The sequence below is a fragment of the Syzygium oleosum genome, unplaced genomic scaffold, assembly GCF_021117445.2.
Source record: "Syzygium oleosum isolate NSW1041296 unplaced genomic scaffold, Sole_v2.1 Sole_v2.57, whole genome shotgun sequence".
Lineage (NCBI taxonomy): Eukaryota > Viridiplantae > Streptophyta > Magnoliopsida > Myrtales > Myrtaceae > Syzygium > Syzygium oleosum.
In genome coordinates, this window is record NW_026607541.1 from 809,200 (window position 1) to 823,366 (window position 14,167).

The 14,167-nt window shown below is 39.3% G+C and overlaps 2 protein-coding genes across 4 annotated transcripts; one reads left to right on the plus strand and one right to left on the minus strand.

The window, feature by feature from the left end:
• Window positions 1-4,057: 4,057 nt before the first annotated feature.
• LOC115687327 (photosynthetic NDH subunit of lumenal location 4, chloroplastic) lies at window positions 4,058-9,869 on the plus strand. 3 transcript variants are annotated; one of them, XR_008815682.1, is made up of 6 exons: window positions 4,058-4,547; window positions 5,916-6,008; window positions 7,267-7,327; window positions 7,421-7,489; window positions 7,906-8,044; window positions 9,646-9,869. XR_008815682.1 is itself a non-coding variant. In XM_056307673.1 (5 exons), exons 1-5 carry the CDS (start codon window positions 4,152-4,154, stop codon window positions 7,983-7,985), a joined length of 699 nt encoding a protein of 232 aa, XP_056163648.1. In that variant the 5' UTR covers window positions 4,058-4,151; the 3' UTR covers window positions 7,986-8,151. The 3 variants fall into 3 exon arrangements, 1 of the variants encoding a protein (XP_056163648.1); XR_008815681.1 differs by having other exon boundaries at window positions 4,059-4,547; window positions 9,526-9,869; XM_056307673.1 differs by lacking the exon at window positions 9,646-9,869 and having other exon boundaries at window positions 7,906-8,151.
• Window positions 9,870-11,193: 1,324 nt separating this feature from the next.
• LOC115687328 (heavy metal-associated isoprenylated plant protein 23) lies at window positions 11,194-12,688 on the minus strand. The gene is made up of 2 exons (XM_030612841.2): window positions 12,174-12,688; window positions 11,194-11,918 (listed from the first exon to the last, which is right to left on the minus strand). Exons 1-2 carry the CDS (start codon window positions 12,328-12,330, stop codon window positions 11,617-11,619), a joined length of 459 nt encoding a protein of 152 aa, XP_030468701.1. The 5' UTR covers window positions 12,331-12,688; the 3' UTR covers window positions 11,194-11,616.
• Window positions 12,689-14,167: the final 1,479 nt, after the last annotated feature.

Genomic DNA, 14,167 nt, shown 5'->3' on the forward strand with positions numbered 1-14,167 from the left:
ACACTAGAAATGCCAAAGTTTCGTGTAGTGCTCACTTTGGTACCAAAAATTTTCGACAGATCATTTAAGAGCCACTTTTTAAAAAAATAATCAATTTAAGTGTCAACTCCGATTTGGGTGTGGAAATATTTTAATAATTTCCCCGATTGATGTGGCTTGCCAATGTGCCCAGTCAGTATATATACCGATTAACGACATCGTGTACATATTTTGCTCCAAATATAAACTTAAATTGGACAATCAATCATTTTTCCAAGTTCCCCAAATATCAACTCTAATTCTCAAAAGCCACCAATTAGCAGAGAAATAATACCCGTGGACACGAGTACCTGTAAATTCCTCGCTAAAAGATTGTCCTCTACTGGAGTAAATTGTCCATTTACAGTAGATGTTGCAGCAACTCTATCTCGTCTCCCTCGGATCAAGGACGAAGCTTGTCCAGTGAGCATGTCATACTGAGACTGCAGATAAAGAAGCCACCATCACCCATCCCTCGACCTTCAAACCACCGTCCACCGTCTTCAATCGCCGTCAGCCACCATCAAATCTCCATCACCGGCCACCTCGTGCTCATTGCAACCAAAACAGAGCACAACAGTACCCATGGATCTCACTAAGTAATCTTCTCTTTAGGATTTTTTAAGTTCAATCATCGGTGATCCTTCTCCATGGCTCTCCACAGTTGTCGCCGCCGTTGATTGATGCCGTCCGTTGTTCCAAGTCTTGCCAACCGTGCCTCTCTTCTCCCCAATTTTTTTATCCAAGTGTTCAAAGTTCCTCGCGCTCAATCGTTCCTTCTTCGCCGACGCCGATCCCCAACGCTTGATGATTTGCTTCAAACCACGACATCTTTACTTCAAAATTGTTGAACAAAGCTCGAACGAGAGAGAGAGAGATTAAATTGCTTTAAAGTGGCGTCGTTTTGTGATTAAAGGTTACCTCGTTTACATGGACTTCCCTTTTTTTTTAATGAAAAAAGTCACCTAGGCATTAACATTTAATTAAAAAAGCCACGTAATATTTTTTTTATTGGAATTTATAGTCAGGGGCATTTAAGTGATCGTTTTTCTCCGACTTAACATTTAAGTGAGCCAGTGAAAACTTTTGACACTGAAATGAGCCACATGAAATTTTTGGCACTTAGAGTGTCCTTGTGCCATGTTTTGCATTTTACATCACCAAAGGAACTTGAAGGAAGAAGCTATAACTTTCGCATTGATAATTTTGTTAAAATTTTCCATAATCAAAACAAAGAGATATGAAGATAGTGGATCACCTTGTCGTAATCCATTAGTGCTATCGATATAGCCAACTTGTTTGCCGTTGAAGTTAACTAAGAACCTCAGTGTAGTGATGCACTGATTTATCAAATCAACCAAGGAGTGAGGTGTATTTATAGCTTTAAGATCCCTGAGTACTGCTTCCCATTTTACCATATCAAAAACTTTTAAAAGATCAATTTTTATTGTCATGCTTACCTTAATTTGTCACGCTTATGATAATTGTGTAATAGTTCTTGGCATAGTAGAATGTTCTCTGAAATCCGCCATCTCGAGATTCATCAAGGGATGTGTTTGACTGCACTTATCATCTACAACAATTTATGACTTTCCACCTAAAACTCTATTTAGTTACAATAAATCTGGAAAAAAAAAAACTGTCCATGGTTCTACAATGAAAGATTTCAACTGTTTCGGTTAATAAAATTCCGAGTATGGGTTCCACAAGATTATCAAACATTCAAACATAAAAAACAGAAATTACTCCAAACAGCAGTTTTAGCATTTGATTTGACAAATAATGTTGATCAACCAAATGAACTATTTCTGTGCTCTGAATGGTACATTTAGCAGAGAAGCTGTCACTTTAAAAGGGCAATACTACATATTTTTCTATGAAAACTTAGAGAGTAATAATGCTACATACACGGAAGAGTTCATAAAGGCTTTGTAATTTGTATACCTAGCATTGCTCTTTGTAAAATATTCACCGCTCTTACTTTTGCATGATGGAAGTCTTTACCTCCATTCGTTTACAGTAAATGATTCGAAAGTTCGCACATGACAACATCGTTAGGCCTCGACTCAATGAATGCAATAAATGCTTAACACTATCACCCCTTATAAGTACTCTTTGGTCTCAACACAGACCTGCATAAATGTCCACAAGTCAAAGCTAGCTTCTACCTGTCTCTTTCTTTCTCAATTGCTCTCAATTTTAGTCTTCTTTGAATCATGAATATCAGAAAGATAGAAAACGTAACAAAATGTCAAATGACATTGTCGAAGAGTTGGAAGTAATCTGATGAAAAAGATTCATGAGACCTCGATCTGTTGCAACATGGTTTGTTGCCTTTCTCACCTGCCGGTCACCATAGCAACTTTTATATGTTAGATGCAATTTAGCAAAAGACTTAAGTTTCCGATTTTGATGGATAAACAAAAACCATGCACATATCATAATCGAATGCAGAAACGTGAAGAATTCTGTTCTAAACTCCAGCCATTGATGAAGTCGTAAACCGAAAACGCAGAGCCTTAAACGATCTTGAATAGGTACTTCTAGCCAATTGTCCTCTCAACATTGATGGTGTGTTTTTCTCTATTTTAGGTTATGAGAGGGTTTGGCTTAGATGATCTATTTATATGCATCCATAACTTCTTCCATCAAGATAATTATCTTAATATTGGACGATGACCATAGTTATCACGCACCTTAATGCGCACAATAAAACGTCGACGAAATTAATTAATGTAGACAATAATAAATCGAATGTGAAATCACATTATTGATATTATAATATTATAGTCGAAATTTGTTGTCTGCTTAATTTAAATTGTGAAAATACATTGTGATTAGTTCACCTAGTAAGATTTTAGCTACCTTTACTTGTTGATTCTTGATATTTTAAAATCTGATTTGTATCTAATTGTATGCGTTTTAGTTAGAAAGGTATGTTTTAACAATTTATTTCTTTAAGTTATAGTCAAATTGGATAGAATCTCCGTTTAAGTTATCATCTTACCCCCTTTTAAGCTTTAACAGCCACATGAACTATGTTGAGCAACATTCAACATTATTAATAGAGATTCTGCTTTTTCTATTTGACTGATTAATGGTTGTGGACTGAATTTTTTTTGTAAAGTTAAAGATGAGTTAAAATGAATAATGTAGGAGATGATGAAGAAGCCAAAACAGTGTAACCATATCAATGGTGATGAAAATCTGACCGGCAAGATCCATATGAAGTAGCTGCAGTACTCGGTTAGTAACAATAATGTTTATAGATTTAAATGTACTTCAAGCATGCATTGCACGTCTCATTCTTTTCGTATCTCATTTTTGAAAGACCACGTACTAGGTCCTTTGTAGTTAGTTTGGAGATTTGCTTCAGGCTAATACGACCTAGCTTCCTGTATAGAAGCTCTTGCTTCGCTTTGACAAATAGCAAACAACAGGTAGTATTACAGTTAATGTTAAGTAGGTGGATATTGCCATTCCTCTTGCCAGAGAATGTATGTGACCAATCCTTGCCTTTACCTATGCATTCACCGTCCCTGAGTAAGGGTTAATGCCACGAAAAATCTCAAATCGGTACACCTGTAACAAATTTATCTCAAATTAATTTTTTGATCACAAAAAATCCCAAACTGATACACTTGTAACAAATTTACCCTCTGTTAGTTTTTATTAAATTTTACCAGCAAATTGCTGAATTTGATAATACGTGACAGTTGACGAGTATACAATTTAGGGTTTTACCCCTCTGTTTGCCACAAGTTTATCAATTTGTAGTTTTTCGTGGTAATAATTTAATTTAACAGAGAGTATATTTATCATAAGTGTACCAGTTTAAGGTTTTTGTTTATTAAAAAATTAGTTTAGGGTAAATTTATCACAGATGTATTATTTTAAGGTATTTTGTGATAAAAAATTAATTTAGGATAAATTTATCATAAATGTATTAATCTAAAAATTTTCATGATATTAATCCTTATTCAATTCCAAAGGTCCCACTTGCCGGTTGGTCGTTTTGTTCGGCAAAGCCCCCACAAAGACCATACAAACTCCCAACTTCAGATAGCATCATCTTCATCATCAGCGCTTCGTCTTCTTCTCCTTCTTCACAGCCTGGCTACAAGCAAGCAACAATGGCGATCTCCACGCTGACGTTCACCACCCCAAAACCCCACAACCCCTTGCAATCCCTCGGTTCCAAGCACTCCCCTGTTTCGAAGCCTCCCCTGTCTCCTCCTCCTCCCTTTCCTCCTTGCTTCCCTCGTTCTTGCTCCTCGCTTGCCAGCAACGCGATGATGTGCGTGAGCTCGAGCTCCGCGGCGAAGACGCTCGCGTCGAACGTGGGTGTTGGATTTTTGGCGGCGTCTGTTCTGGCTCTGTGTCCGTTGGATGCTGACGCGACCAGAGTCGAGTACTACGCCACCGTCGGCGAGCCCACGTGCGAGCTCAGCTTCGCTCGCTCCGGGCTTGGTTTCTGCGACGTCACGGTTGGTCCGGGCGAGGAGGCCCCTCGTGGTGAGCTTGTCAATGTGAGTGAACTGATTGACTTTTGTTCTTTCTATTTGGCTTGGTTTTTTTTTTTGGTTAAATCTTTCCACAATTCTATTTGGCTTGGTTTGTATCTGCATTCCAGTCGAAAGGGTCAAATATATTCTATTTTTCGAGAAGCCATTGTGTAATTTGTTATTATTGGATGGAATTGTGGAAACATCGAGATTAGATATACTTGCTGCTCTTTAACTAGTGTAATTGTCTGCAAGATGGATGCCATTTTTTTTTTTTGGTAAGAAGATGGATGCCATTTTGTGTTCTTTTACTTTTACAAATCTCTTCCCACTTGTTAGTAAGATTGGGAGAGAATAGGAAACAGAATTCATAATTTAGAGAGAGACAGAGACAGAGACAGACAGACAGACAGAGAGGTGATTTAAGCCAGCCATTCTTTCGTTTGGTGTATGTTCACTTCAAATTACCGCAGATTATTTCCAGCTTATGGGTTGAAAAGGGGTTGACACGTCGGTGCACTTGGCTAGTCTCTGTGCCCATTTCTTTTCTTCCTCCTCTAATTCATGTATATCCATAGACTTATGTGAAGGTGTGAAAGGCATATTGATACAAGAAAAGAAAGAGTTAGTTACAAGTAAGTTATGTTATGAGCTCAAAAGTTACAAGCTTTGTGGAATAGGTCTTCACAGGATTCCACAACAGACTAATTTATGATCGGGGTGATACAGGACACACCAAGTGTTTGAATCCCGAAAACCAATTGTAATGTCATGTTTTTCTTGTACCTCAGTTAGATGGTTTTGTGTTTTAGGACAATAGTTTTTTTTTTTTTTTTTTTTTGGTAACCCCCGCACGGCCGACACCGAGGAGGTAAACCCGGGGGTGACGCTAGCGCAGGACCCACCACCACGACGTCACGCTTAAGAATCCTAACGCCAGCGCTGGGATTCGAACTCCTACCCTTCGTGGGGGAGGGGAGCCCAGCCAGCGCGCAGGCGAGGTCGAGTGGTGTTTTAGGACAATAGTTGTGCTCTATAAAGATACAGAACACGATTAATGAAGAATGCTGAACCTTCAAGGGCATGCCAATGGTGATGGGAAGATTTCTTGAATCTTTCTGTTCATGGTTCATACTTTGGGGATGAGGCCAACTTTGACTGATTTTTAATCTGCCAAAAACCTTTGTAGAAATCCTGGCAGCGTGTATAATCTCAAAAATCATGGTCAACGTTATTTATGTAAACATTCCTCCGTCGGTTTAACATGATCTGAAAGAACTCAGTTTATTAGGTTACAAGGTGTCATGCTTCCTTCTATTGCCTTTAGGCAGAAAATAAGTTACTCTATGCCCAAGGTTTTCCTCCATAATGCCATCTTTGTTTATTGTGCAGATTCACTACACTGCACGATTTGCAGATGGTAGAGTCTTTGATAGCAGCTATAAACGTGCTAGGCCTCTTACAATGCGTGTTGGTGTTGGAAAGGTATGAGACTTTCCTCTTTATTTCTTGAGCTTCTTTAAGTTTTAAATCATTGGCCATCAATAGGTTGATAAGTGACTGCTTAGTTGGTTTTAGTTCAAGGCGAAGTTCTTTAGCAATGCTGACTTGGCAACAAAAATTTTCATCGTGCTGTTCTCTAACCATCTATACCATTGCTGCATCTTCTTACTGTTATTGCGTAAGTTGTCCTTCACATGATAACATATTTCGAACTCAGAGGGGTTGTTTGAGCAACTTCATATATGGTGTACTGTGCTTCACATGTAATGAATACAAGGTGGTTATAGATGTGAAGTCACAGCCTGCTAGAGAAAAGAAAGTTTTTCTGGACATATAATCTATAATGTCCAAGATTGACTATCGGTCAGATAATAAGGACACACACCGATGCAATTTCTTCAAATGCCATCTCAAGTTTCGGAAGTCTAATTATTTTTCTTTTCTTTGCAATTGGTGCTTCTCTTGTACGTGGATTCTGGTGTCACATTGATGACAAATCCAAACCCACTCTCCCTCTTTGGAGCATCTTGTTACCAGTTTGATAAAATCTTCTTCCTTCATCAAAGGCATTTAATAATGGCTTTGATAATGACTGTACATGGCATTGTTTATCCAGACTGCACTCTATTAGGTTAGAAGAGCTTGTAGTCTCGGTTAGTTTATTCTTTTTTGTCCTTATGTGTACAGTTGAAAAGATTCCTTCATAAATGGTGCAAAAAGATATTTTTGCTGTCCATTTTATGACTTTTTTAAGGCATCCTTAGATAACTTTACATCAATTCCTGAGCGTGGCGAGTCGATGCACAAATTTCTATATTTCGATGGTCTATTTAAACATGTATAATATTTTTTGATGATATGCACTTGCCTCATGAAAACCAAAGTTTGTCTTGTTAATTTGTACTTTCAAAGAGAGCAAAAGTATATATTTTCTTTTAAGCAATCAACCACTAGTGCTGAATCTTGATTGCCAAATTATGTGGTCGGATCTTTTGATGTAAGTGATAAGGTTAAGATTCATGACTAGGACAAACATGGGCAGGGGGAATAGGGACGAGAAGCACAACAACTATTTGTGTATTCGTTTCTGGGCTAACCTTCTGTGCCTTATTTTAGTTCCTCTTTAACAGAAAAAAAAAATGTCTCTGAAATTATAGAGTAGTGATGATTTGTGCCTTGAGAGAAATAGCAAGTCAGATAAGAAGCTCCATGTAACTGCAATTCTGCTCTGGTTGCCTAGGTAATCAAAGGACTTGACCAGGGGATACTAGGAGGTGCTGGGGTGCCACCAATGCAAGTCGGTAAGACATTGAATGCAATATATAATCTTCAAATTTTGTACTCTTTCTTTGGGGGGGTCTATAGAAAAACATAACCCTGCCAAATTTCCGTAGGTGGTAAACGTAAGCTTCAGATTCCTCCACAGTTGGCATATGGGCCAGAACCTGCAGGATGCTTTTCAGGTGATTTTGCAAATACTTTCAGACTAAGCATTACATTATTTAGTTACACCAAAAGCTTAAAGCTATTTTCCTTCAAGAAGCAAAAATCAGCTTATGTGGTCAAAGAAGAGTATTACTGGACAGGGAGTTGTTTTAGTATTGTTTTCATCTTCTCTGTTTCGATAGTATTTCAGTTTGAGGGAATCCCACCCCATGCCTCTTTGTTCTTCTCATGAAAGCAGCATTACCGGCCACTGTAAGTTAACACCTTGTACGGCTAGCTTTTGACTAGTATATGGCTTTTTCTAAATCAAATGCTTGTGTCAAAATCAAGACATCTTTTTTTAGGTATTTTATACTTAAGTACATGCCCAAAACCCCATGCCTTGTTATAAATCATCCAACTGGAAGCTCAAAAATGTGAATTTTTTGGATAGGTGACTGCAATATACCTGCCAATGCGACTCTCATCTATGACATAAAGTTGGTGGGTATCTACTCGGGAAATGCAAAGTGAAGCCAGCCCAAATCCCCTGCATTATAAAGTAAATATGAGGACATTGAAGGTGTGTTGAGGTCAGTAATCCTATTCTTCTTGCTATCAATTCCCTCCCACTAAATGAACCCCCGATGCTATCAATAAAGGAACCCGAGATTTAATATATTTGGATTATTAGTACAAATAGAGCTTATAGCTTTATCTATGTAGTCATCAAGAGCCAAAATGTAAGGACATCAACTTAGCCATTTCTTGGATCGTACCATTTGTGAGAAATGGCTAGTTGAGGTCTATGCAACAAATGACGCTAGGGTGAAAGAACTAGGAAATAGTTGGAACAACTGCATTATAACTTGCATTTAAGGCTAGCAATTCCGGACACGACCCATTTGCATGACACGAGGTAAAATACAAATTACAAAGAGAACAACCAAATATGACCCGACCCAACCCAACACGCTTAACTTCATATGTTAATACGAAACAATTCATTTTCATCATATTTCAATTATTTAGTATGTGGAATCGAAATTAAGATGTTTTAGGCTGACAAAAATTGACACAAATTACAAACACGATTATGACAGGCCAAACCGAATTGTCAACTGTAATTGCACTCGAGGTGGTATCTCATTTATTCGAAATCCTCTTGTTGCCAGGCAATTGGTCCTTTGTCGGCTAGTTGCCTGTCAATTGTTAAATAATGCTCCGTACGATTCAAATGATCAAAGTAAGTGAAGTGTTTGAGTTTTCATTTGTACTGGAAACTATTTTCCCTTTTCAGGTTTCCTGATCCTAAAAGCGTGCTTGGTCTATTGTTTTTTATATGTGAATTTTCTGCTTTTTCATATTTTAGGACAAGAAATTCCTGAAAGAAATATGTCTCTTTTCATTTCAGTTGGAAGATGAAAAAAACTGCATTTGTGAATTTTAATTCTACAAGACTGTTCTTAAGTTTTCAAAAAACCAAAAGACAAAAAAGCTGCTAACCAGTTTATTACCAGTTCTCTAATTTCCAATGAAAATTGCAAGGGAAAAATGGACAATTCCTTGCGATTGATGGCACATTGTATTTTTTTCCATCTGCATGCAATGGCCTTTTCTGTTTAAAAATGATTGTTTGAAACTTTGACATTAAACGAATTCAGTGGCACAGTGAAATGAATAGCCCCATGAGTGATCTTTGGTGATGTGGAGGATATCTTTGTATGTAGTCATACGTGACGTATTTAAGATTTGATGCTGATTTCATTCTCCATAAAGACTCTGGATTCACGCGAGGTACTGAAGTTAAATGGCTCTAGTTCCCTGAATGCACATAATAGGATGAGGTGGTATAATTGGCCCTGCATTTTGTGTCATTGGTCATAAGTCCTGAATATCCCATCAAGTTACTTCCCTTGAATTTCTAAACCTATCGCCTGACTGGATGACTGATTTGTTAAATCTGTTTTAATAAAGATATTACATTTCAAAGGCCTTTGGGAAAGAAATAGCTAGATGTTGCACATTTTTATTTTGCCGTCCATTGTGAGATTGCTTGCTTGCTTGTGATTAGGTTTCATTTTGGAAGTAAAGAACGAAATCTGTCCCATGATGATGAGAAATGTGAAGGAGACAATCTGCTTCACATTAACGAACATAGAGCCTATGTCTCTGACCTGTCACTTCTGTCCAGAAGAGAAATATGAAGATCCCGGCTAATGTCTCTTGGCTGGCTTGGAGCCACTAACTGTCCATCTTCGTTGCCTTGAACGGTGCAATTGTCATCTTGGTTGACACTTTAGTACGTGGTTCATCTATCCACGCGTCGAGCAACTTGAGTTTTGTAATGAAATCAGATTCTGCACTCTGAATGTATTGATAAATAAGTGTTAAGATGAAAGCTTCATGTTAAATTGATATATTACGGTTGACCCCATCTCTGCTAGCTTAAGCCGCAGGGTTACTCGCGTATTAAGCATTCCACTCAGCCATAGTGCATTCGTACAGTATGCGCCTGCATATGCACATAGATGCAACTTATGTAGATGGTTGTCATTTTCAGCTTTTCTCGAAAAAATTTTGACCCGTTGGGGACACATATGAGAGATTGAGGACGAGAATTTTGACAAGTATGAGCATTGTCTAGGTTTCAAATTAATTGTCGGGAGTCCTTTTGGATGTTAAATGCTGTTAAAAGTTCTGATTTGTGCCATTTTGTCAAAAGGGGGATTAAGACTTGAGAGGGTGGATCTTGAGATTTAATGTACAGCTTCCCATGAATCTCTGCTGTATTCACAGTGACTAGTCTTTACGCTTCCTTTGGCTCCAACAAAGTGTCCTGAGAAAGAGAGAAAGCTGGAGGGCAAAAGAAAGTTGATTGATTCTTGTGTTTGGTTCAGTGGGACATGAAGAATGTGCCCTTTTTTCTGCTTTTCCTCTAGCTCCTATTTGGAACCAAATGAGTTTGAAATAATTCGAACCATTCCTATCTTCCATATCATCAAGCTTTTGGAATTTGGTTTATAACATTTGCCTTGTCGTTTTCAGACAGGTTTAAGACTTGGGAAGAGTAAAACAAACCAAATAAAATGTCTTCAAGATCAAATTCATTCAAATATTTGTACTTGTATACAAGTTGCATGGCAAGTCATAACATGTCTTGTCTCTTTCATACAGATTTAAGACTTGGTAAGAGTTAATCAAACTGAAAAAAAATGTCTTAAAAATCACATTCATTCAAATATTTGTACTTGTATACAAGTTACATGACACATCATAACATCTGCCTTGTCGCTTAGACAGGTTTAAGACTTGGTAAGAGTTAATCAAATTGAACAAAATATCTTAAAAGACCACATTCATTCTAGTATTTGTACTTGTATACATATTGCATGCCACGTCACAATAGATAAATCTTGAGTATTGCGATTATGTCCGAATGCCGAATCCATAAGTCCATCTGAATTTATTCAAATAATAGAGAGGAGACTTGAAGGGCATTATTTCTCAGTCTCTTTCTACGTAAGAACGAATACCAGATGCTGCAGAACGTAAGCCAGATGTGGTTGATTTCGTCATTTGGGTCAGACCTAAACATAGCAACCTACTCAGGATCACCATGTTGCATCCAGCTTGCACTATTCCTGTAATGTCCAGGCCCAGCTGTGGGACGAAATCAAAGTCATCCAATCATGAAATTGGCAACGTAACATCACATCATGCAATAAACGACAACAGGAAAAAGAAAAACACAAGCAAAGCTACATTGCATACACTATTCATTGCCATGTTACATGACCCAAACGAGCAATAGGTCCATACAATACATATATGACAACATAGCCATTGATAAAGCAGAAGAAAAAAGTCTAAAACTCAGCTAGCCTACAAAAGGGCACAACACTGACTCACTCTCTAGATTCTGAGTTACCAATAACAAAGATGGATGCACAGCAATAATTTTGACCCTAATCAACCCAATATTCCTCCCACTTTACTTAAACCTCAAGACCCCACTATACAGCGATCCGAAATTTGAATTCGGAGCTGTATGCTCCTTCTTTTCACATGATGCAAACCGAACCGCAAGAACCGTTGATCTTACTATAGCTTCGAGTTTGACAAACTCGCGGAACATGTACATCACGAATTTGGGTTCCTAGTCCTACATGATGGAGCAAGCATTGGGATTTTCGTCGCTGAAGAGGGTCATGTAAGGGTCCTCGTGCCGGGTCACGGTGGCGCTAGGGGCGATGGGCTCGACCTTCCTCACATGGCCGGGAGGGGCCTTCTTGTCGTAGGACTGGGCGATGAAAGGCTGGTGAGCCACCACGCTGTAGGGTATGTACGGCCATATCTCCGCCTTCTTCCCCGTCGACTTGGCCCTCTTCAGCACCTTGCTCTGGTCAACGAACCCGGTCACCGTCACCTTCTGCTGCTTCCTGTTTATCTCCACTGACTTCACTCCTGCAATCACCATTGAACCATTCTATGTTAACAAATCATGTTCTTGAAAAACCTTCGCTCTCACTTTGGACAGTCATTTCTCTGGCCTTTTGGGATGCAAAATTCAGTTCAAATGAAGAAGCAAATGCTAAAAACAGAGAGCCTCCTGAAGTTTAAACCAAGTTAAAGGAAAGTACAGTCACTAAATTTGAATCTGGTTTTTATAGTCCTTTTTTAACCATATGTTCAAAAAGGACCAGATTGATTTGAACTCACCGTCTAAAGAAGAGAGGGCCTTCTTGACCTTGAGCACACAGCCATCACAGTCCATCCTCACCTTCAGCTCCACTGTCTGCAGTTGCTTCCTCTTCCTGTGCTTGTGTCCACTGCTCATCAAGTCAGACAAGTACTCCAAAGTCCCTGCAACACCCATCTCTCTCTCTCTTTCTCTGCTGAAGCTGAAAGCCTCGGACTAAAGAGAAGTTCTTCCAGGTACGGAGGAGTCTGGCAGGCCAAAGTTGATGAAGAAGAGAACAGGCGAGGATGTTGATGGGTTCTATAGGTCAAAGTGGTGGTGGGGATTTCAAAAAAGCCCCTTCGAGAGAAATCACAAAACAAGAACTTCCCTCCAAAAAGAATGCTTTTCTTGCCTTGCAACAAAACCAAGAAAAGAGTGCTTCAAAGGCTCTCTGTTCCCTTCTTTACTTGTCTACGAGTATGAGGATGTTCCTTGAGGCCGAGGCCACATTTATATAGGCTCTTCGGTGTACCCAAGCATTCTTGAGTGGGGACCCACAAACAGAAGTGAACGATGCATTATGGAACCTCGACATTTGCTAGACAATGCGGTCTTAAAATATTCATCAGCTCTTTAAACAATGTTCTGCTGAAAAGTGATTGCTACTAGTTTCATATGTAAGAAAGGTGGGCTTTGCTTACGGAGGAGGATTTTTTCACTTGGTATGTGTCCTTAGGAGGCAAGTAAGAATATAAGAAACGTGCCATTGGACCTTCTTGGACGATGCCCTCACGTTCTTTTCATCACATTCCCATGCTACTCGCCTTTTTCATCTTTGTTTTCCCTACTCGAATCCGGTTTTGGTATGGTTGTGGCGGAACTGTAAGGGCGTTGCAATAGCTTAGAAGGTAGGTGAAGTAGTTTCCTAAAAGTTACCGTGAGATATTTGTCGAATACTATACCAAAGGTATGATATCTATTTGGGAAATAGTTAAAATTGTTGCGATAGAAATTTCCTAACCTAAGACCATGGTACATGTCCAACGCTAATCGTGCAAGTTGTAGATAAGCAATGCCGGATGTGGTGGATCTGTTCATGAGAATGGAAAATATCACCAAAAATCATAAACTATGTCCAATGTGATATCGATACTCCAAACTTCTTTTTGTGTCACAAAAAACTCTAGAACTTTACCGATGTGACAAATATACCCTCTATCATAGTTCCATCAAAGACCGCCGTTAAACCTACGTGGCGGAAACTGAGCTAACATGAATCCGATGTTGTTTAGTGAAAGCCAAACCAGCATCATTTTTCCATGAAAAAATCTAACGAAAAATCTAATGCGGGTGAAACTGATGTGACAGCATACGTGGGCAACAAGAGGCAAACGAGCCGAGGTCACTTCAGTGAAGCCAACGACGTCGTTTTAGCTTCACTAAAGCCACATCGAATCCACGTCAGCTCGTCCGCCTGCCGTCGCACCCACCCAACGTAAGCCACCACCGGGATTTTTTTAAAGATTGTCTCCAAACGAAACCGTGACGGAGGATGCTGCTGTCGTTACACCGGTACAAGCTTAGGGGTTTTTCGGGTACCAGTGTCGTAGTTGGCATAATTTAGCTATTCTACCGTATCCGAACGTATGCAATGAATTGTCAGATTGCAATTAATTTTTCATATTTCCCTCCTCCTCCTCCCCCTCCCCCTCCATTCTTATCCCTTCAAAGTCAAAAAGAAGGAAAAGCTGGGAGACAGAGGAGGAGTAGGTTTCTGGAGCAACGTTCATGGAAAGAGACTTGCTGCCCAATCTCCTCTGCACTAATAATAATAATGGAGGGCGCCCTCCTCCTCCTCCCTCTCCTTCCGCTGTTGATGCAAAGCTGCATGCACGGACACTAATTTATTCTCGTACTTTTTTTGAAAAAAAGGAGGGAAAGCGACGCCGGCCAAAAAGGCCTTCTTCCTCCAAAGGCAAAGAGAAAACGCTCCACCGGGCTGCGATGCGCGGGCGGCGCGCCACGTGGACCG